This window comes from Lactuca serriola, chromosome 3 (assembly GCF_051521515.1).
Source record: "Lactuca serriola cultivar US96UC23 chromosome 3, Lser_US96UC23_V15, whole genome shotgun sequence".
NCBI lineage: Eukaryota > Viridiplantae > Streptophyta > Magnoliopsida > Asterales > Asteraceae > Lactuca > Lactuca serriola.
Window position 1 is genome coordinate 87,121,741 of NC_136410.1, and position 24,208 is coordinate 87,145,948.

A 24,208-nucleotide genomic window follows, 5' to 3' on the forward strand; every position below is an offset into this window, starting at 1 on the left:
ATTCTTTTGTTATCAAAATCTCTTCCTAATCCATGTAAAAACCGTGATCTTGCACTCTAGAAACCCCATAATCTCGAAAAGTTCATCAAGGAGTGCAAGGGCCAAAAATCACTTCATTTCTTCCAATTTTTCTTCAAGAACCGAAACTACCCACTCAAGGTGAGATTCATACCCCTATTTTCTGTTTTTAAGAGTTTTTGTGGGGGGGGAATACAAGTGAAAGTGTAGATCTATATGTATTTGTATGCCTTGTATGATTTCCATGCTTATATGTATGCTTATATGTGTTTTAATGTTGGATCTAGCCATTAAACCCCTCAAAACCGAGATATAACTCATGTTTTATGATATTAGCTTCAAATATGTTCCTACATAATAAGTGATACTAGATAAATAGCCATGTGGTTAGCAACAATTTTCTTTAAGCTAAAAACACACATTTTGGGCCAAAAATGTGAAAAATACAAAATTAAGGGCCCAAATTGACATTTTACAGATTCTGATGGTTGGAATGTGCCAAAACAGTTTTCATAAAACTATTTCTGGAATTCTATTCAATTAATGGATTAAAAACATAAATTTCAAGCCTATTGGGCTAAAAATGAAAATTTCGGCCCAATAAGGCCCATTATGCGAATTTTTCTGTTTTGAAGGGCCAAAACTGTGAAATTCTGTAAAACAGTGGACTATAAGTGTCCCAAACCCTTTTCAAAGGTTTAAAATGCTTTTTAAATTTAAAAAGGACCAAAGTTGCAAAAATTTTCCATTTTGGGCCAAAATTGTCAAAATTGCGAAAAGATGGGCTAAAACCGAGAAAAACTGCATTTTCAGGGACTTAAACTGTTTCTTTGAAAAATATGCTGGAAAATATTAATTTCAATAATTTTTGGTGTTAAAATGTCAAGAAAAATAGTTTAAGGACCAAACCGGGAAATATTTAAATAAAAGGGTTGAAAATGTAAATTTTACAAATAATGAGGGGCTGAAAACAGAAATATTTCAAGGCTGATTCAATGTGTACAATTTGATCAAATAATGACACCTCGACTATCAACGAAATACAACTCATTACAATACCAAAAGTCGTTGCTAAACGAATTGGCTCGGTCTCGAGCCAATGGAAATCTACAACTACTAACTCTTTGATACATACAAATAACGATTGGTAATACATATACATACGAGTGTGCACAGACGTCTACGCACCATCTTCGGGCCCCAAAAGTGTAAAATCTTGTTTGTTGGGCCTAGCTAGCCCAATGACCTGATCTTAAGGCCCGAAGACATTTTTTTTCTACGAAGTGTTGAGTTTTACCGACTTGGCACAACGTAGGGTGACTTTCAATGGCTTGTACCACTGGTCCCCAAGGGTCCATGGTATTGCTAGAAAAGTCTACACATTTTACGAGGCGGGTCGGGGACCCCTCGCACGCATATTTTCCCCAGCCGGTTAATAGAGTTACCGGGGTCTTCGTGACCTCTTTCTCTTCGGATGTGGGACTACACATAGTCCGGGCGATTGGATAACGTGATTAGTACGGACGACGCCTTCGGGTTCGTTAGTATAACTACAAACTGGGCGTTTGTGTAATGCGGGTTTGTAGTAAATAATCAATGCTCGAGAACCTTCCAACGTCGCTTGGGACCGATACTGCTATTTTCATAATGTTTTCAACGCAACTCAAGGGATTTCAAAAGAACTAGGGGAACATCGGGTTTCCCTAGGGTTTTCATTACATACAGATTTGAAACGCATACATCTTCAACGAACATTTTTTTTACAAGTATAGAAACAAACAAGCATACCTATGGATCTTCACAAACGTTTTTGAAAGCTTTTCTTTTCAGAAAATATCGGATTTTCTGGTGGTTTTTCAAACAATATAAACATTCGATTTCAAACACTACTTATGAACTCACCAACATTTCATATGTTGACGTTTTTCCAAAATACTTGTATTCTCAGGGAACCAATGAATCAAGGGAAATCATGCTCAGTGACGGTTGCAGTTTATTTTTGAATGAACCAAACAATATTAATTTTTGGAAATGTAATATCTTAAGTAATGTATGTCATGAAAACACTACTGGTTGTACTATGTTGATGAATGGTGACGATTATTGTTTTGTTTCATATATATACAACGTTGTGGTATTCAATTGAGTCACGACAGCCCCCGGACGATTCCGCCGTCTGGTTCGGGGGTGTGACAACCGCCGACTCGTCGGCTATACACTTCCTCAACTGAGACACATGGAAGGTATTATGAATTCGCTCCAACTCCGCAGGTAGCTCCAGGCGATACGCTACCCTGCCCACCCTCGCGATTACTTTGAACGGCCCAATATACCGGGGCCCTAGCTTGCCCCTCTTCCTGAATCGAATCACTCCTTTCCAAGGAGATACCTTCAGGAGAACATAATCACCGACCTGGAACTCAAGCTCGGATCGTCGCCTATCCGCATAACTCTTCTGGCGGCTCTGAGCGGTCAACAATCTTTGCCTAACCCGCTGTATCTACTTTGTCGTCTGAAGCACAATCTCCATGCTACGCATCACTCGTTGCTCTACCTCTCCCCAACAAATGGGAGTCTGACACCTCCTCCCATACAACAGCTCAAAAGGCGGCATACCAATGCTCGAATGATGGCTGTTATTGTAGGAGAACTCTGCTAAGGGCAAATACGTGTCTCAACTTCCGCCAAAATCCAACACGCATGCTCGGAGCATGTCCTCGAGCGTCTGAATCGTCCGCTCGCTCTGACCATCAGTCTGTGGGTGATATGCGGTACTAAAATGCAGCCTCGTACCCAACTCCTCATGGAATTTCTTCCAAAATCTGGAAGTGAAACGCACATCCCGATCTGACACGATCGAGATCGGCACCCTATGTCGTGATACCACCTCTCTCACATAGACCTCTGCTAACTTTTCTGCTGAAGAACTCTCACTAATGGCGAGAAAGTGAGCACACTTTGTCAGACGGTCTACTATCACCCAAATCGCATCGACGCCCCTCGCCGTTCTCGGCAATTTGGTGATAAAATCCATGGATATCTGCTCCCATTTCCACTCTGGGATTTCCAGTGGTTGCAACTTACCATGCGGTCTCTGATGTTCGGCCTTAACCCTACGACAGGTTAGGCACCTCTCAACAAACCACGCCACATCTCTCTTAATACAGGGCCACCAATACTCTCTCTTAAGATCCAAAAACATCTTTGTGGCCCCGGGATGGATCGAGAATCTCGATCTATGCGCCTCCTCCAACAAGATGGTACGCGTTCCTCCAACAAACGGTACCCAAATCCGACCCTGGAAGGTCATAAGCCCTCTGCTATCGGTTACGAACTCTGATACCTGACCGATAACTCGTTCTCTCTTACGGTTCTCCGGTCTTACTGCCTCAGCCTGAGCCCCTCTGATGGTGCCCAACACCGGAGTCATCACCGTCAATCTCATACAAATATCCCGAATCGGGGCGTTCTCTGCCCTACGACTCAGGGCGTCGGCTACCACATTAGCCTTGCCCGGGTGGTAAAGGATCTCACAATCATAATCCTTTACTACATCCAACCATCTTCTCTGACGCATGTTCAGGTTTGGCTGATCCATCAAATACTTCAAACTCTTATGGTCCGTGTATATCGTACACCGAACCCCATACAGGTAATGGCGCCAAATCTTGAGGGCGAACACCACAGCCCCCAACTCTAGATCGTGGGTGGGATACCTTTCCTCGTGAGGCTTCAGCTGCCTTGATGCGTACGCTATCACATGCCCTCTCTGCATCAACACCGCGCCCAACCCAGATATCGATGCGTCACAATACACCACGAAGTCCTCCATTCCCTCTGGAAGAGCCAACACCGGGGCCTCGCACAATCTCTGGCGAAGAGTCTCAAATGAGGCCTGCTGCTCTGGGCCCCAGTTGAACACCACACCCTTCCGGGTCAACCTGGTGAGAGGAACAACAATCTTGGAGAAATCCTTGATGAATCTCCGATAATAGCCGGCCAACCCTAGAAAACTCCTGATCTCGGAAGGAGATTTCGGCACCTCCCAGCTCAACACTGCCTCGATCTTGGCCGGATCGACCAAGATCCCCTTTTGGTTAACGAGGTGACTAAGGAATTGCACCTCTCGCAACCAAAAATCACACTTGGAGAATTTGGCATAAAGCCTCTCCGATCTCAGCACACTGAGGATTTCTTGCAAGTGCTCCTCATGTTGCTCCTTGGATCTCGAGTACACCAAAATGTCGTCAATGAACACAATCACTGATCGATCCAGCATCGGTCTACATACCCTGTTCATGAGATCCATGAACGCTGCAGGCGCATTGGTGAGCCCGAATGGCATCACCACGAACTCGTAATGCCCATAACGAGTCCTAAACGCGGTCTTCTGGATATCCTCCTCACGCACCCTCATCTGATGATATCCAGATCTCAGATCAATCTTGGAAAACCAAGATGCTCCCTGCAGCTGATCGAACAAATCATCGATCCTTGGCAAAGGATAACGGTTCTTGACCGTTAGCTTGTTCAGCTCTCGATAATCTATGCACATTCGGTGCGAACCATCCTTTTTCTTCACAAAAAGGATCGGTGCTCCCCACGGCGAGCTGCTCAGCCGAATAAACCCCTTCCCCAGCAGCTCCTGAAGCTGCGAGGATAACTCCTGCATCTCTGGAGGTACAAGGCGATAGGGCGCCTTGGCAATAGGAGCTGCCCCCGGAATCAAATCAATGCGAAACTCAACCTGCCTCTCGGGAGGCACACCTGGTAACTCCTCGGGGAAGACATACGGGACTTCCCGCACTATCGGAACCTCCTCAACCGTACTCGGTCTCTCTACACCAACTCTCGTATCCACCACATATGCTACAAAACCACTACAGCCCTGCTGTAGGCTCTGTCTCGCTCTAGCAGCCGAACAAAACGCTGAATCGGGACGGGTACCCTCGCCGTACACCGTAAGAACTCCCCCACTTGGGTCTCGTATAGTCACCAGCTGCCGCTCGCAATCGATAACGGCTCCAAATATGTTCAACCAATCCATGCCTACGATGACACAGACGTCCCTCATCGCAATCGGGACCAAATCAATAGGAAACTCTACACCGAAGATCTCGAGCACACACCCTCAAATCACGTCTGTGGCATACACTGCTCTCTCGTCGGCGATGGAGACTCTCAGAGGTCGACACAACGCTTCCCGACTAATACTGATGTGCTGACTAAAATCCAACGATACAAAAGATCAACTCGCACCCGAGTCAAATAACACCAAAGCAGGTACAGAACTCACAAGAAAAGTACCTACGCATATCATAAAATAAGCACAAAATCTCAAACATTAAAATAAATACATGAAAGAATACATACCAGCCATGACATCGGGCGCTGCGCGGACCTCCTCCGCAGTCAACTGGAAGGATCTCCCCCGAGCCTTCGGCGTCTCGGTCTTCACCGGCCGACTATCCGAAGCTCTAATCGCAGCAGGGTCAGTCCCCTGAGAAGCTCCCTGTGCTGACCCTCGTAGTAGCGGACACTCGACCTTCCGGTGTCCGATCTGGTTGCAGTGGAAACACACTGCAAACCCCTTGGGGCAGTCCTTGGCCATATGCCCCTCCTTTCCACACTTGTAGCAAGATCCAGCTCTACAAACTCCATCATGACCCTTACCGCACTTTCCACAAGTGCGGCCCTTCTGGCTCCCTGCTCTGGGATCAGCAGGCTTGGCCCGCTTGGCTGCCGGCTGGGACTGTGCCGGTCGCCGATCCCTCCCCTAAGACTCCGCCTCCTCCCTAGCTTGAGTCTCTAGCTCGATCTCCCTCTTCCGGACATTTTCCTGAAGCTCAGAAAATGTCCGGTACTAGGAGTTCGCCACGAACTCCCGAATATCTCTCCACAAAATACTCAAATAACGGCTCATATGTGCCTGCTCAGTAGACACGTGCTCAGGGCTGAACATCGCCCTCTCATGAAACATCCTGGTAATAACCGTAACAGACTCCGTACCCTGCTTGAGGGTCAAAAACTCCTGTGCCAACCGCAGCAAGCTCTGCTGGAGAATAGTGTGCTGTCGTGAACTTCCACCAATCCTTCGCCCCCAGGTGAAGCTGGTTCAGCGCAAACCGAACCCTCAAGTGCTTCGGGCACGAGCATGTATAGAAACACCCCTCAATGTCAGATAACCATCTCATCGCTGCAATCGGATCCTGCGTCCCATCAAACTCTGGTGGCTTCGTGTTGCTGAACTCCCTGAACAACAACGAGTCACCCCCTTGCGGCCTAGCAGCAGCAATGGCTGCGGTGGCCACTGCAACAGCAGCCTCAGAAAGAGCGGCATAACGCTCGTCAAAAGTCTCAATCAGCGTGGTCTTGATAGACCCGAACATCTCTGGTATCTCTGCCCTGATGGCCGCAGCCACCTCCTCATGGATGATCCGACGGATCTCCTCATCACTGGTCTCGCTGCTCTCTGGCGCATGACATGTCCTCACCATGATCTACCTCTGAAATACAACATACGATATATTAGAAACTCACTCGAGCATACTCGCACTCGATAACTCGTCCCTCCTTGATTCCTGGCATCCCAAAGATTCTTACTTGAACTGTACACCGTCCCGGTGTTTTCAGTAGTACGGGCCCAATACTACCTTCCACACCGCGTCAGTATACAACCCAAGTCCTCCTCCTAGGATCCCAAGTCCCAAGTACTCTATTATGCAAAATCCTTTCTCTAACAGATCACTCATAAGCTCCTCGCTGCTACCTACTCACTCTCAAGCATCTCATAGCAGCTCACCACTCCCTTGGCTAAGGCATCACAAATTAGGTCACTCTAGTCCTAATAGGAGTACCTACCCCACTCTAGCACAAGAATACATCATATCAATATCATAAGCATATAACATAAAGGTATCTTGGGAAATCACCGTTTGGGCGCTGACTGATCGTACACACGACTCTGCTCTGCGTTTTCAAAAAAAATCTTTTACTCTTTTTGAAAATATTTCTCAAATCCTCAGTTTGAGTTCAAATACGCTCGAAGGTGTACTCGAATCCCTCAAACCAAGGCTCTGATACCAACTTGTAACACCGTAAATTTCAAAACAATTTTTCGCAATTTATAAATACATAATTCATTTATTATTCATAAAAACATCATTGTTTAAAACTCAAATTCATAGCATATAACAATCCCAAGATCTCATAACATAAAAATCTCGTGTGTGTACTGATCAGGTCGACGCCTTCCCGCGATCCTCACTAGTACCTGAAACAAATAACACCAAACACTGTAAGCACAAAGCTTAGTGAGTTCCCCAAAATACCATATATAAATATAACACATATTAGCCACTCGAGGCTATAACTCTCTGGGTTCGTGCACCCAACTCTATGAACCCTCAGGCTCTATCTCTGTGAACCTTCCGGTTCTAACTCTGTAGCATGCACAACATAAATCACATAGAATAACGCAGTGCAACACATAACACACATATAACATACAACACTGTATCACATAACTCTAATTACCTACTCAAGGTAAAGTATAGTGAGAAGACTTACCTCGCGTATCTCGGTAACTCGTAAATCCCGAAAATCACTAGTGCTCGGTCTCCCGAGCTATAGTCCTCCTATAACACAAGTATATCTCTAATTAACACTATCCCAACTATGGTTGACTAATTCTACCAAGTCAACACCGGTCAACTCTGGTCAACGGTCAACCCAACTCGCCGAGTCCCTACGGGGACCCAATTCCTCTGAATCCCTTCCGACTCACCGAGTCACTCACCCAACTCGGTTACTCAACCCCTGGTTTGAAAACACGGAACAACTCGTTCCAACTCGTCGAGTCTGCCTATGGACTCGACAAGTGCATTCCATGCACAACCCCAAACGACCTTCTGAGGTCAGATATGTTCCACTAACTCATAGATCTAGTCTTTCCAAGCTTATTTATCACGTAAAGTTTATGTCTTGGCGCTCATATCACACCTATTAACTCATAAATGGTGTTTTAACCTCAAATACAATGATCCCAAACCAAAACCTCCATTGACTCATATAAAGCTTGGACAAAGAGGCACTCTGGACCTCCATGGGTCCAGATCCAGAACCTAACTCGCTAAGGAACCATGGGAGCACTAGATCTAGTCACAAAAGGGCTCAATAAGCCCTAAATCAACATGAACATCAACACAACAGAAAAATGGTTCAAAAATAATACCTCAAACGTGATGTTCTGGACCTCAGATCTTCAGGAAGTTAACCCTCTTGCTTCCTCTTGGCTATAGCTTCCTTTCCTTTGCTAGACACCACCTCCAAGGTCGACAATGGCTCCTTCTCTCACTCCAAACGCTCAAGCTCACTAGGGTTTCGCTCTGGGGGCTGGTGAACACAAATGACGGCCATAAGGCCCTTTAAATATGTCCCAAACCCGAGAAATTAGGGTTTCATTAAACAGCACGGACTCGCCGAGTCCATCAATGCGACTCGTCGAGTCCGGTCATTAATCCGGGTGAGAAATCGCGTCTCTACTCGGCGAGTCTAGGCACCAACTCGCCGAGTTCTTCCACAAAACTTGAAATAAAATGAATAAATATAATATCTGAAATTCCGGATGTTACAAAAATAAATAAATCTTTGAAACCTAATATAATTTCTCACTAAAAAATAATAGAATGGTGAAAACTGAAAACTAAAAAACCTATGCATCTGCAACCAACCTCTATCGACCGGAGGACGATGCAACCTGCTTCTCCTTTATTTTAGATTCCTTTATTTTAAGGTAACTCTTTTTCGTCTTTTACCTTAATTTTGGTTTGGTGTATGGTTATAAGCTAATAGAAAATGATTTTGTATATGAAAAGTCAAACATTGACTGTATAAGGGGTCGAAGTGGCTCTGGAAAAGGAGCTTTAGGATAAAGACGTCAAAAAGTCTGGTGAAACCCTAATTCTGTGAGACCTCTAGTATGTGAATATTTGTTCAAAAAAATTTAGGGTCGGGTGAGGGTGGGTTTAACCCCGTTTAATTTCGGGGATGGGGGTGGGCAGTCTCATCCTATAACCCCAACTGGGGCCCGTTAATATGTTATAGTTGAGAAATTAAATATCATCGTATAATTTCTTTCTATCATCCTCCTACCTATATCAAATGATGACATTTATTACATTTAATTTTCCTTAATAATATTTTAATTCACTTATCACCATTAAACATTGTAGAAGGATAAATAAAAAGAAATTATATGAGTATATTTAATTTCGTATATTTTTATATTATTATATAGTATATGTATCAGTTATATAGATATGCTAATTGTTTGTTTAAATCCTATTTGACTTATTGTAGCCGTTTAAGGTTAGTATCGCGAAATCAAACTCAGTTGGTATAACGTGCATTTGTGTTTCGACGTTTTAGTTTCACTTTCGTGATCCTTACTGCTGTTAACTTCGGTTCTCTCTAGACAACTTTCTTCAGTTTATTGTTTTACGCCCTCAGTCCGTCATGCGAGTCATCCTCCTCCGTCGCCTCGGCCTAAACAACTCCAACACGACGGCACTACATTCTCCACCGTCGACACTTTATTCATCACTCTATGAGAACTCATCCACTTTCTTTTATCAGTTCTCTCATTCAACTTAAACTCCCTAAGTTCTTGCTACAATGAAGTTTTAAACGTTTTGAAGCATCGATCCCTTCCTCCCCCTTCATCAACGACACACAAACACAACAATATCTCATACTCTACGTGCACTCCATCTATCACCTCACTTAGGTATAACATCTTCATCTTTCTTATATTTACAAGTTAAAATCAATCCATATGTTCTTTATAACATCGATTCATCTGTTATGTATAACATCCTTATTCATCTGTCCTTTATGGAGTGATTAGTATAGGTGTTTGCTTGAATATAAAAACGTAAACCAAATGTTATGTTTGTTGTTGGATTAATATAAAAACGAATGTATTTATACCTTTTTCTGTCGAAATTTATAATTCATATTTTGTAGAAATCTTTATATATTTTGAAACAACTTGATTAAAGGAAGTGAAATGACCGTTTGCGTTTAGTGCAATAAGGCATTAATTTACAAAAGCAACAGCTGAACAAAAGGTTTGTTGGGTAATAGTAACATATGTAAAGTGGGGGAAATCTCAAAAGAGAATTGATGATTTTCAAAGTTGTTTATTTGTAATCAAGTCTAAGTCTGAGGCAATAGGGAGTTCAGTTTTAGCAACCCACTATTTTAATTATGATGATTCACGAATAGATCTTGCTAGGATGATAACGCAATATGAATATCCACTTCGTATGGTTGAACGTAAATGCTTTAGAGTTTTTTTTGTCAAAGGCTTCAACCATTATTTAAGTCAGTCACTAGAAACACGGTTAGGAACGACATCTTGAAATTGTACGATGAGGAAAATGAAAAGTTAATGTAATTCTTGAGGAGTAATCAAGGTCGGATTGCAATAACGACCGATATGCGGATTTACAACAACCAAAGAAAATGATACATGACCGTGACACACTGGTGAGTTTATATACATATTTGGTGGGTCACTTGACCCATTTTTTTTTTATATTACAAGTTATATATAATAAATTAGTGGGACCTACCTTAAAAAATATGAGTGAACCATCTAAATATTTTTAACAAAAATGTATATAATAATAAATTAGATATTTAGAGCCATTTTTTTATGTTTTAATAACCCAATATTTTTAAGGTATAATCCAACATGCATAGCCTAATACAAAAAAAAAAAAAAAAAAAAAAAAAAAAAAAAAAAAAAAAAAAAAAAAAAAAAAAAAGTTAAGGTGCCTACAGCGGAACAATTTTCACAGTGGCATGAAGGCTTCAACTTTATTCGAAGGGGCTGATAATATATTCATATTATAACCATTTGGCACTTGCCCACCACAGGTATATTATTCAATTACTCAATTTTATGAATTTTGTCATTTTGTGAACTATGAACAATATATTGTCTATATTAATTTTGTTTGTTTTGGAATTCTTACGCCACAAATGGTTAATTAGTGGTTTACAATTCCCATATCACAAATCTTCACAAATCACATGAATTGCTTCACTTTTAAGATTATTAATTACTTAATTTCCGATTACAAATATTTTAATAATATTGAATAGTTGTGTTTTTTTTTTTTCAATTGTTACTTTTAATTGCTTTATTTCATGAGTCTAATTTCTAAATAGGCTTTTTTTATTGTTTCTAATTTTAATGTCAATTGATTATTGATTTGTTGTTTGTGTGTTTGTTTGTTTGAATATTTGATTGTTGCTTGTGAATTGCTGTTTGTTTCAGAAATTAAAATCAAGAATGTCTTTATTCAAGTTTTTCAAAAAAAGTGATAAAAAATACAGTAGAAGAAGATAACGAGAATCATATCATAAGCATGTGGGAGTTGATTTAAGTTCACTATCTATTGACCTTGCAGAACAACTAGATTTGAAATATTATCATGTGGATCAAAGAGATAAAATTAGAAGAGCATAATTGCAAAAATGACATTTCCAGCCTCAAAACTATAAGTTTCCACAATGTGTTTTTGGAGGTAAACAACCAAGATTCAATATATATTGGTTTGATGACAACAAATATTGATTATAATATGGTATAAAAGAGAATGCCACATTTTTTTATGTTGTTATCTATTTAAATCCGATATACCAAACCAAGGTGGATAAGATCATTTTGTGAAATTTGGTTTCAAAGCTTAGAATAGGAAATCAGGACTAGATGATCATAAAGTTGGAACTCCACATATTATTGTTGTTCAAAAGTGCCAAAATTTGATGAACCAAAGGCAATCCATAACAACTGCTTTTGAGAAACAAACCACTTTTCAAGAAAAAGAATATCGTGTTCGTTTGAATGCTTCAATTGATTGTGTTAGATTCTTATCGTGTCAAGGATTGGCATTTCGTGGTCATGACGAGACGGACAGCTTAGATAATAAAGGTAACTTTCTTGAACTTTTAGAATGGTTAGTTGATCGATGTGATGTGGTAGATCGTGTTGTGTTAAAGAATGCTTTAAAAATACCCAATTGAAATGCAGTGATATCCAGAAAGATAGCATGCATGCATGTTCAGATGCAACTATAAATGTTATTATGGAAGCTATTGGAAAAGATTTTTTTTTTTTTTTTTTTTTTGCAATTTTGGTAGACGAGTCACGTGATGTTTCTTGTAAAGAACAATTGGCATTAGTGTTGAGGTTTGTAAACAAAAAGGGTGAAGTTGTTGAAAGGTTTGTTGGCCTTAGACATATCAGTGACACTTCAGCTTTGACATTAAAGGAAACCATTTATGATATGCTTTTAAAATGGGATTTAAGTAATACTATCATTAGAGGGCAGGGCTATGATGGTGCTAGTAACATGAGTAGTGCATTTAATGGATTGAAGACTTTAATTATGAATGAAACAAAATTTACATACTTTACTCATTGTTTTGCTCACCAATTATAGTTAGCCCTAGTGCTTGTTGCAAAAAATCACACGAAGGTTAATGATTTCTTTGATGCGGTTTCTCAGCTATTAAACATTATTGGATCTTCCTACAAGCGATGAGATAACTTAAGAATAAAAAAAGAAAATAAAGTTAAGGAAGCATTGGTTGAAGGTTTGCTTTAGAATTATACTAGATGTATTATAAAGATATTTTGTGGTTATGTTATTCTAATTAAACTTTTATATGGTAAATTTTAGGTGAGCTTGAGAGTGGCACCAGTTTGAACCAAGAAGTGGGTAGCAAACGACTATCTGATACTCGATGGGGTTCTCATTTTTCATCTCTATTGAATATCAAGAACATATATTCTTCCATTTGTGAAGTACTTGAAGACCTTGGTAGAGATAATAGTCATCGTGATCGTAAAGCTGAAGCAATTCGCATCTTAAGGTTATTAAAATCCTTTGATTTTGTGTTTTGTCTACACTTGATGGTTGATATCTTGGGAATCACAAATCATTTGAATACACCATTAAAAAGAAAAGACCAAGATATCGTAAATGCCATGAATCACGTAAGTAGCTCTAAAAAAGCAATTTAAGAAATTAGAGATGTAGGATGGGAACCACTTTTAGGAATGTTACTTTGTTTTGCGATAAACACGATGTTAGAATTGTAGATATGGAAGATGAATATCATGATGGATTCAGTCGTCGAAGAGGTTCATAGGTTGGTAACGTTTGATATTACCAACTTGATTTATTTATTATGTTGTCATTATCATGTTAAAGATTTTTTTACAGGTTAACAACTTGCACAATTATCATATTGATGTATTTAAGGCGGTGATAAATATGCAACTTCAAGAGCTTAACCATCACTTTAATGAAGCCAACACGAAATTACTTCTTTGCATAACTGGTTTGTGTCATCGTGAGCCTTTTAAATCCTTTGAGTTGGATAAACTAATGGAAATGGATACACTTTATAGGGAAGACTTTCGAACAGAATATAATTTTCAACTTCTTGAAGTTGAACTTAAAAATTACATTAAGAATGTACGAGAAGATGAACGATTTAATCAATTGAAGAGCATTGGAGAAACTTTCCAAAAATATGGTCGAAGTGCAAAAGAATATAATATATTCTAAGGTTTACCTTCTCTTAAAACTTGCATTGATCTTACCCGTTGCGACAACGAGCGTGGAGCGCGCATTTTCAGCAATGAAGTTGGTAAAGAATATACGCAACAAAATGGGTGATTAATTTTTAAGTGATAGTTTGGTTTCATATATTGAAAAAAATGTTTTAGATAGTATTAGTAATGATACAATTGTGAAATTATATCAAGCTATAAGACCTCGTCGAGTACAATCGTAAGAAAATAACTTTTTTTTTTTCTGCTTTTACAACTCGGCCTGATCCGAACCTGCAATAATATATATATATATATATATATATATATATATATACATATATATATATATATATATATATATAATATTTTTCTTATTTTATTGGTTTCATTAAAATAGTGAACCATGGGGTTTTACGTTCTAAACTCGCCACTGTCGTGACATCCCATTTCATTGATGATTAATGAAAATCGCAAAGCCAACTTTTGAGGTAATTACTAATTTTTTTGCTATATGCTTAATATAATACTATATTTTAGTTAAACTTATTCATTTTTCATTTTCATCTTTAGAAAATTAGAAAACATGTTTAGATGTGTATTTTTCTATCGGTTTTCATTTTTAGAAAACGGCAGCGGTGGTAGGGTGTGGGTGGGGGCGGTGACGGTAGCGGGTTGGCGGCGGTGGTAGTGATGACAGGTGATGGTGGTGGCGGCGGCAATTGTGTCAGTGGTGGTGATAGCGGCGGCAGCGGTGGAGGTAGTGGTGCTAGTGACGGGTTAGTGGTGGTGGTTGTGGTGATGGTGATGGTAGGTCGGTGATTCTGGTGGTGGTGTTGGGTGGGTGGGGGTGCGAGTGTGTGTTTGCGTGTGTGTATGTGTGTGTTTGTAGGGGTATGTGTGAGTTTGTGGGTGTGTGTGTCTGTGAAGGTGGGGGTGGGGGTGGGTGTGGGTTTGTGTGTGTCGGGGTGTGTGTGTCTGTGAGGGTGCGGGTGGGGGTAAGTATGGGTTTGTGTGTGTGGGTGTGTGTTTGTGGGGGTGTTGGTGGGTATGTTTGTGAGTGTGTTTGTGTGTGTGTGTGTGTGGGTGCATTGGTGGGTATGTATGTGTGTGTGTGTTTGTGGATGAGTGTGTGTGTGGGGGGGTGGGTGGGTATGTATGTGTGTGTGTGTTTGTGGGTTGGTGTGTGTGTGTGTGTGTGAGTATGTATGTGTGTGTGTGTGCGGTTGGGTAGGTGTGTGTATGTGTAGCGGGGGTAGGGGTGTTAAGGTGGGGGTAGGTAGAGGTGGATGAGGTGGGAGTGGGTGTGTTTATATTTTAGAAAAATTTTGGAATTAGAAAAATGTGGAAAACAATGATTATGAGTTTTCCAAAAATTTCAAACTTCTTTGTAATTTTAGATAACCGAAAATTTCCATTTTCTGTGAAAAATTTAGAAAAATAGACGAACTAAACTCTTTTTCAAAATTCTCATTTTTCTTGGAAAATTTTTCCGGAAAACGGCCCATTTTTCCACAACTAAACGCACCCTTAGGTTGCCATAATGGAAAAAAGTATGATGCTATAATAAATATGTAATATGTGTAAGAAGCATGTTTATGTGTATTTATGTATTTAATGTGGAAAAAATGAAAAAAAATGATGCTATAATAAATATGTAATATGTGTAGTATGTAAGTTTAAATGTATTTGTCTATATTCTAATGTGTATGATGTATAATGCAATAATGAATATGCAATATGTGTAGGAAGCATGTTTAAATGTATTTATATAGAAAGTACAATGCTATATTGGAAAAAAATGAAAATATAAAAAGTTTTTGTATTTGTATGCAACTTTAAAAATACAATGCTATTATGATATGTTGGTAATAGCTTTATATGTTGGTATTTTTTATTTTGGTAATTTTTGGAAAGTACGATGTTATTATGATATTTTGGTGATATATTTCGGTTTCTTTGTAGTTGGAAATGCTGCAAACAATACTAAATGACCCAACCTGTTCTACGGCACTGGAAGACTGGTTTCGCTCATTGCCGCCACGAAATGATAACGAAGGAAACAATGAAAGCGATGATGACGAATAGATACTTTGTTAGGATTTTATGAAATGTTTTGTTTGAGTTAATATTTTGGATATATTGCATTTTTTTGGATGAATATTTGGACCGGTTGTATATGGACTAATATTTTGGATTAATATTTGAAAAATTGCAAAAATGATCCCTGTGGTATGCATTTTTTTTGGGGTTTTAGTCCAAACCACGACTTTTTTGGATTTGTGGTCCTTTTGACCTAGTTTCCTTGCATTTTTGGTCCCCCATAAAACTAAAAAGTCTAAAATGTCCTTCTGATACATTTTTTTATTGTTTTTGCTATTTAATTTAAAGTTTATTTAATAAAAATTATGGGGCCCACCTCTCTCTCTCTCTCTCTCTCTTGTCTTCCTCAATCTATCTCCCACTTTTACATGTCACGATTATGGGATCCAAGACTCATTTCCTTCGATCTCGACTGACATAAGAACAAGGGAAGCAATCAACAAAAAAAGTGGTGGTTGATCAATACCTCCTGAATTAAGGGTGACTGGGGGTGTTCCAGGTGGTAGTGAGGGTTTGTCGGTGGTCACCATAACAACACCACCCTCACGGTGGTGGTAGTTTTTGGCAGCTACAAACGATCGAAAGCAAGGAAGGCAGAGTACCGACAAGAGTGGTGGTTGTGAAGTTCTGAATTCACAACAGCAGTCGTGGTGTCGGAGCTCCACAATAACAGCGACAGTGGGCAATGGTGTGAACTTCGCTGCATCCATTTCTTGTTCCAACGAGTCTGATGAGGATGGAGGCGAACGAAGATGGGTATGGCGGAGGGAAAAAGTAGCGGTGACGACGACAATTTTTTGTGGAGGAAAGAGCCCTGAAGGCAGTAGTGGGTGGCGACCTTGCTGCCTGGTTTCTCTTTTGCTGGTAACGAATAAGAGGGATAGGAGGGAGTGGGTCGGTGGTGATAAAAACCAACAGCAACCCGGTGGTGACGGTGATCTACTAGCGGAGAAGAGGGGAAAAGGTAGTAACAGACGGAGAAGGAAAGAGGTTTTGGTGTGTTTGGTTGATGAAATAGAGGTTGTGCGGTGGTCCTTGGAGGTGTTTGGTGGCCACCGTAGAACAACGACAGTGGAGGGGTAATTGATTTTTGGAGAGAGAGAGAGAGAGAGAGAGAGAGAGGACATGTTGGCCCAATTTTATATTTAATAATAATAATATTTTTAAAAAGTGAAAGAAAAATAAAAATTAAATTCATTAAGGGTATAATAGTCTTTTTAGTTTGGATAGGGACCAAAAGTGCAATGAAACTAGCTCAAAATGACCACCAATCCAAAAAAGTTGTGGTTTGGACTAAAACCCCCAAAAAAATACATACCACAAGGACCATTTTTGCAATTTTGTCTTAATATCTTTGCAAAATTAAGTTTTCTAGCAGCTTGTATGCATGTTATAATAGTTCTTATAATTTTAATGTTACACTAAAAAAAGGAGAATATTTAAGCGGCGACGCCTTTAGCAGCGACACCTGTGTATTATTAGCAATAGAGTATTAGCGGTGACAGGTGGTAACAATGTTGCGGCGACAATTTAAGCAATTGCGATGAGGTAACAACGGCGACCCTTTTGTGGCGACGTGTCGCCGCAAGTAGCTTTAACGGTGATAACCTTACTCTTTAGCGGCGACAACCTTTGTCGCCGCTAATGCTCTCTTTTCTTATAATGATAGTATTAAAGTGGTACTTGTTTTTCTATGAGTAACGGTCCCAAAAGCATTTCAATATTTTTTTCATATATACTATAGTATCATTTTTCATATATATATATATATATATATATATATATATATATATATATATATTTCAAATAAAAACATTAAATAAAATAAAAACATGATAACACAATTTTATGTAGTAATTTTACTATGAATTTTGTATAAGTGTAGTATTATACTCCTTCCGTCCCAAATTAATTGTCGAGCTTTGACTTTTGAATTTTTCTTTCTTCAAATTAGACCATAAATATTTTTATTTGTGGTATATATTAATTGATGAAACTTATAAAAATGAAAAGAGATTTAAAATACAATCTATTCACATAATTTTCATCAAGTATTATCTATAAAAAAAAATTTAAGTCAAAGTTGAATAATAAAGACTTGAAAAGTCAATTGCGGACAATTGATTTGGGACGAAGGTAATAGTGAATTATAATATGAATATTAACATATGAATTATATATATTCTTTACCGAATAATAACATAAAATTATAGATATAAATTTCATAGCAGAACAATAACTTAAAAATAGTGTTTTCATTTTCTCATTTTATTGAATGTTTTTATTTGAACAACTATCATCATCATCTCTCTCTCTCTCTCTCTCTCTCTCTCTCTATATATATATATATATATATATATATATATATATATATATATATATATATATATATATATATATATATATACTTCCACCCCTCGTCGGCAAACATATTGAAACTCATCTTTTCGACCTTTCTCGACCCACTAAATCTTTAGATTTTTTTATTCATACAAACTAAGTCATTAATCATAAAATTAATACAAAATAAAAGAAAAGATTAATTACGTTTGATATTAATCTTAAATTTAAAATTTTTTCTATCAAAAAAGATGATATATATATATATATATATATATATATATATATATATATATATATATATATAATATTTTTCTTATTTTAGTGGTTTCATTAAAATAGTGAACCATTGGGTTTTACGTCCTAGACTCGCCACTGTCGTGACATCCCATTTCATTGATGATTAATGAAAATCGCAAAGCCAACTTTTGAGGTAATTACTAATTTTTTTTTACTATATGCTTAATATAATACTATATTTTAGTTAAACTTATTCATTTTTCATTTTCATCTTTAGAAAATTAGAAAACATGTTTAGATGTGTATTTTTCTATCGGTTTTCATTTTTAGAAAACGGCAGCAGTGGTAGGGTGTGGGTGGGGGCAGTGACGGTAGCGGGTTGGCGGCGGTGGTAGTGATGACAGGTGATGGTGGTGGCGACGACAATTGTGTCAGTGGTGGTGATAGCGGCGGCAGCGGTGGAGGTAGTGGTGCTAGTGACGGGTTAGTGGTGGTGGTTGTGGTGATGGTGATGGTAGGTCGGTGATTCTGGTGGTGGTGTTGGGTGGGTGGGGGTGCGAGTGTGTGTTTGCGTGTGTGTATGTGTGTGTTTGTAGGGGTATGTGTGAGTTTGTGGGTGTGTGGGTGTGTGTGTCTGTGAAGGTGGGGGTGGGGGTGGGTGTGGGTTTGTGTGTGTCGGGGTGTGTGTGTCTGTGAGGGTGGGGGTGGGGGTAAGTGTGGGTTTGTGTGTGTGTGTGGGTGTGTGTTTGTGGGGGTGTTGGTGGGTATGTGTGTGAGTGTGTTTGTGTGTGTGTATGGGTGCATTGGTGGGTATGTATGTGTGTGTGTGTTTGTGGATGAGTGTGTGTGTGTGGGGGGGGGGGGGGTGGGTATGTATGTGTGTGTGTGTTTGTGGGTTGGTGTGTGTGTGTGTGTGAGAGTATGTATGTGTGTGTGTGTGCGGTTGGGTGGGTGTGTGTATGTGTAGCGGGGGGTAGGGGGTGTTAAGGTGGGGGTAGGTAGAGGTGGATGAGGTGGGAGTGGGTGTGTTTATATTTTAGAAAAATTTTGGAATTAGAAAAATATGGAAAACAATGATTATGAGTTTTCCAAAAATTTCCAACTTCTTTGTAATTTTAGATAACCGAAAATTTCCATTTTCTGTGAAAATTTTAGAAAAATAGACGAACTAAACTCTTTTTCAAAATTCTCATTTTTCTTGGAAAATTTTTCCGGAAAACGGCCCATTTTTCCGCAACTAAACGCACCCTTAGGTTGCTATAATGGAAAAAAGTATGATGCTATAATAAATATGTAATATGTGTAAAAAGCATGTTTATGTGTATTTATGTATTTAATATGTGGAAAAAATGAAAAAAAATGATGCTATAATAAATATGTAATATGTGTAGTATGTAAGTTTAAATGTATTTGTCTATATTCTAATATGTATGATGTATGATGCAATAATGAATATGCAGTATGTGTAGGAAGCATGTTTAAATGTATTTATATAGAAAATACAATGCTATATTGGAAAAAATGAAAATATAAAAAGTTTTTGTATTTGTATGCAACTTGAAAAATACAATGCTATTATGATATGTTAGTAATAGCTTTATATGTTGGTATTTTTTATTTTGGTAATTTTTGGAAAGTACGATGTTATTATGATATTTTGGTGATATATTTCGGTTTCTTTGTAGTTGGAAATGCTGCAAACAATACTATAGGACCCAACCTGTTCTACGGCACTGGAAGACTGGTTTCGCTCATTGCCGCCACGAAATGATAACGAAGGAAACAATGAAAGTGATGATGACGAATAGATACTTTGTTAGGATTTTATGAAATGTTTTGTTTGAGTTAATATTTTGGATATATTGCATTTTTTTGGATGAATATTTGGACCGGTTGTATATGGACTAATATTTGAAAAAATTGCAAAAATGATCCCTGTGGTATGCACTTTTTTTGGGGTTTTAGTCCAAACCACGACTTTTTTGGATTTGTGGTCCTTTTGACCTAGTTTCCTTGCATTTTTGGTCCCCCATAAAACTAAAAAGACTAAAATGTCCTTCTGATACATTTTTTTTATTGTTTTTGCTATTTAATTTAAAGTTTATTTAATAAAAATTATGGGGCCCACCTCTCTCTCTCTCTCTCTTGTCTTCCTCAATCTATCTCGCACTTTTACATGTCACGATTATGGGATCCAAGACCCATTTCCTTCGATCTCGACTGACATAAGAACAAGGCAAGCAATCAACAAAAAAAGTGGTGGTTGATCAATACCTCCTGAATTAAGGGTGACTGGGGGTGTTCTAGGTGGTAGCGAGGGTTTCTTGGTGGTCATCATAACAACACCACCCTCACAGTGGTGGTAGTTTTCGGCAGGTACTAACGATCGAAAGCAAGGAAGGCAGAGTACCGACAAGAGTCGTGGTTATGGAATTCTAAATTCACAACAGCAGTCGTGGTGTCGAAGCTCCACAATAACAGCGACAGTGAGCAATGGTGTGAACTTCGCTGCATCCATTTCTTGTTCCAACGAGTCTGATGAGGATGGAGGCGAACGAAGATGGGTATGGCGGAGGGAAAAAGTAGCGGTGACGACGACAATTTTTTGTGGAGGAAAGAGCCCTGAAGGCAGTAGTGGGTGGCGACCTTGCTGCCTGGTTTCTCTTTTGCTGGTAACGAATAAGAGGGATAGGAGGGAGTGGGTCGGTGGTGATAAAAAACAACAGCAACCCGGTGGTGACGGTGATCTGCTGGCGAAGAAGAGGGGAAAAGGTAGTAACAGACGGAGAAGGAAAGAGGTTTCGGTGTGTTTGGTTGATGAAATAGAGGTTGTGCAGTGGTCCTTGGCGGTGTTTGGTGGCCACTGTAGAACAACGACAGTTGATGGGTAATTGATTTTCGGAGAGAGAGAGAGAGAGAGAGAGAGAGAGAGAGAGGACATGTTGGCCCAATTTTATATTTAATAATAATAATATTTTTAAAAAGTGAAAGAAAAATAAAAATTAAATTCATTAAGGGTATAATAGTCTTTTTAGTTTGGATAGGGACCAAAAGTGTAATGAAACTAGCTCAAAAGGACCACCAATCCAAAAAAGTTGTGGTTTGGACTAAAACCACAAAAAAATGCATACCACAAGGACCATTTTTGCAATTTTGTCTTAATATCTTTGCAAAATTAAGTTTTCTAGCAGCTTGTATGCATGTTATAATAGTTTTTATAATTTTAATGTTACACTAAAAAAATGAGAATGTTTAAGCGGCGACGCCTTTAGCAGCGACACCTGTGTATTATTAGCAATAGAGTATTAGCGGTGACAGGTGGTAACAATGCTGCGGCTACAATTTAAGCAATTGCGATGAGGTAACAATGGCGATCTTTTTGTGGCGACGTGTCGCCGCAAGTAGCTTTAACGGTGATAACCTTACTCTTTAGCAGCGACAACCTTTGTCGCCACTAATGCTCTCTTTTCTTGTAATGATAGTATTAAAGTGGTACTTGTTTTTCTATGAGTAACGGTCCCAAAAACATTTCAATATTTTTTTCATATATATATATATATATATATATATATATATATATATATATATATATATATATATATATATATATATGAATTTTGTATAAGTGTAGTATTATATTCCTTCCGTCCCAAATTAATTGTCCAGCTTTAACTTTTGAATTTTTCTTTCTTCAAATTAGACCATAAATATTTTTATTTGTGGTATATATTAATTGATGAAACTTATAACAATGAAAAGAGATTTAAAATACAATCTATTCACATAATTTTCATCAAGTATTATCTATAAAAAAAAATTTAAAGTCAAAGTTGAATAATAAAAACTTGAAAAGTCAATTGCGGACAATTGATTTGGGATGAAGGTAATAGTGAATTATAATATGAGTATTAACATATGAATTATATATATTCTTTACCGAATAATAACATAAAATTGTAGATATAAATTTCATAGCAGAACAATAACTTAAAAATAGTGTTCTCATTTTCTCATTTTATTGAATGTATTTATTTGAACCATCATCATCATCATCATCATCATCTCTCTCTCTCTCTCTCTCTCTCTATATATATATATATATATATATATATATATATATATATATATATATATATATATATACACTTCCACCCCTCGTCGGCAAACATATTGAAACTCATCTTTTCGACCTTTCTCGACCCACTAAATCTTTAGATTTTTTTATTCATACAAACTAAGTCATTAATCATAAAATTAATACAAAATAAAAGAAAAGATTAATTACGTTTGATATTAATCTTAAATTAAAATTTTTTTTATCAAAAAAGATGATATATATATATATATATATATATATATATATATATATATATATATATATATATATATATATATATATATATATATGAATGATCATTTGAGAACTCATAGTTTATGAGAACCCAAGAACTAAAGGTGGAGCATTAGATTAAAAAATTTAATGACCTAGATCAAAGATAACATATTTGTAATTATCGACGGTCTTAATGATTCCCTTGAGTTTTTAGATTAAATTAGGAGGGTAATTATGGTATAGACAATTTAAATAGTTATTAATTAATCACACTTAAAAATAAAAAAAAACAAATTCCTAATTAATGTACCCTAAATTAATCTTTCATTATCTTGTATCTTTCTCCTTCTCACGATTTCTTCACCTGTTCTCCGACTCCCTCCCTTCTCCATTGACTGCCTCCCTACAACCTCCGGAGACCACCTCCTTCCGCCCTCTGCCCTCCAACAGCAACCCCTACCTCTGTTAAGAAGCTTTGGTACCTTGCTGCACCTACGATTTTCACTTCTGTTTGTCAATACTCACTCAGGGCCTTCGCGCAAACCTTCGTCGATCATGTCGGAACTCTAGGTCTCGCCACCGTCTCCATCGAAAATACCTTCATTGCCGGTTTATGTTTAGGAATCATGGTTCATATTTTGTATGTACCCTAATTTCTTTCAGATGTCATCAATTCTGCAAACGAAATTAACGATTTCAAATCAAATTTTCGTAAATTGATTGACGATTGATCTACAACTTGGAATGGCCACCGCGTTGGAAATGTTGTGTGGGAAAGCATTCAGAGTAGGTCTAGTGGATATGTTGGGTGTATATATGAAGAGATCGTGGGTGATTATGTTTGTCACTGGTCTAATTCTGATGCTTCTGTATATCTTCGTAACTCCATTGCTCATCTTCATTGGACAAACAAAGGATATCTCTCCGGCTGCGAGGAAAATGGCGTCATGTATGATACTGCAACTATTCGCTTATGCTTTTAATTATCCGATTGCTAAGTTTCTTCAAGCTCAGAGTAAGATTATGGTGATGGCTTACATATCCGCGGTGTTGGTGAGCCCACCTCATTCTCAACCAACGTCGACGACTCATATCCTCCACAGTAGACGTCGTTGATGTTCTTGACCACCACATCAGATGATTTATTTTACTCCTGTAAGTGTTGAGACTCATCGATTACGGCCATATTGTTCTTCGATTCCGATTCCAGCGAGTCCGCCTCCCCCTCAGTTTATATCGACGAGTCATCTCCTCCACAATAGACGTCGATGATCTTCTTGACCTCAACATATTCACTGGAATTATGAATATGTTCTGATTTCTTTTGTAGTGAATCCCCAAAAGGTACAAATGATACATTTGCATTTCAGAAAAAGGTTCAAATGACTTAATATTTCTTGTATGCATCTCCTTGTTTGTGAAAGTGTAGTTATAATGATGCTTTGATCGGATCAGCTTGCAGTGGAGTGTATTTTTTGTTCAGCTTATATTCGCTTTGTGCAATGTTGTCCACCTGATGGACTTACAGGTTTGGCTATTCC

The 24,208-nt window shown here is 38.3% G+C and overlaps 1 protein-coding gene across 1 annotated transcript; it reads left to right on the forward strand.

Moving 5' to 3' along the window:
* Window positions 1-11,856: 11,856 nt before the first annotated feature.
* LOC145095483 (uncharacterized) lies at window positions 11,857-13,667 on the forward strand. Its single transcript, XM_079033351.1, has 5 exons — window positions 11,857-12,022; window positions 12,232-12,399; window positions 12,774-13,090; window positions 13,196-13,249; window positions 13,320-13,667. The coding sequence occupies exons 1-5, from the start codon at window positions 11,857-11,859 to the stop codon at window positions 13,665-13,667; spliced, it is 1,053 nt and encodes a 350-aa protein (XP_078889477.1).
* Window positions 13,668-24,208: the final 10,541 nt, after the last annotated feature.

Coding starts and splice junctions, on each gene's coding strand:
- LOC145095483 (XM_079033351.1), top strand. CDS start 11,857: ATGAACCAAAGGCAATCCATAACAACTGCTTTTGAGAAACAAACCACT. Junction 13,091..13,195: donor TCGTAAATGCCATGAATCAC/GTAAGTAGCTCT, acceptor TTAGAATTGTAG/ATATGGAAGATGAATATCAT. Junction 13,250..13,319: donor TCGAAGAGGTTCATAGGTTG/GTAACGTTTGAT, acceptor ATTTTTTTACAG/GTTAACAACTTGCACAATTA.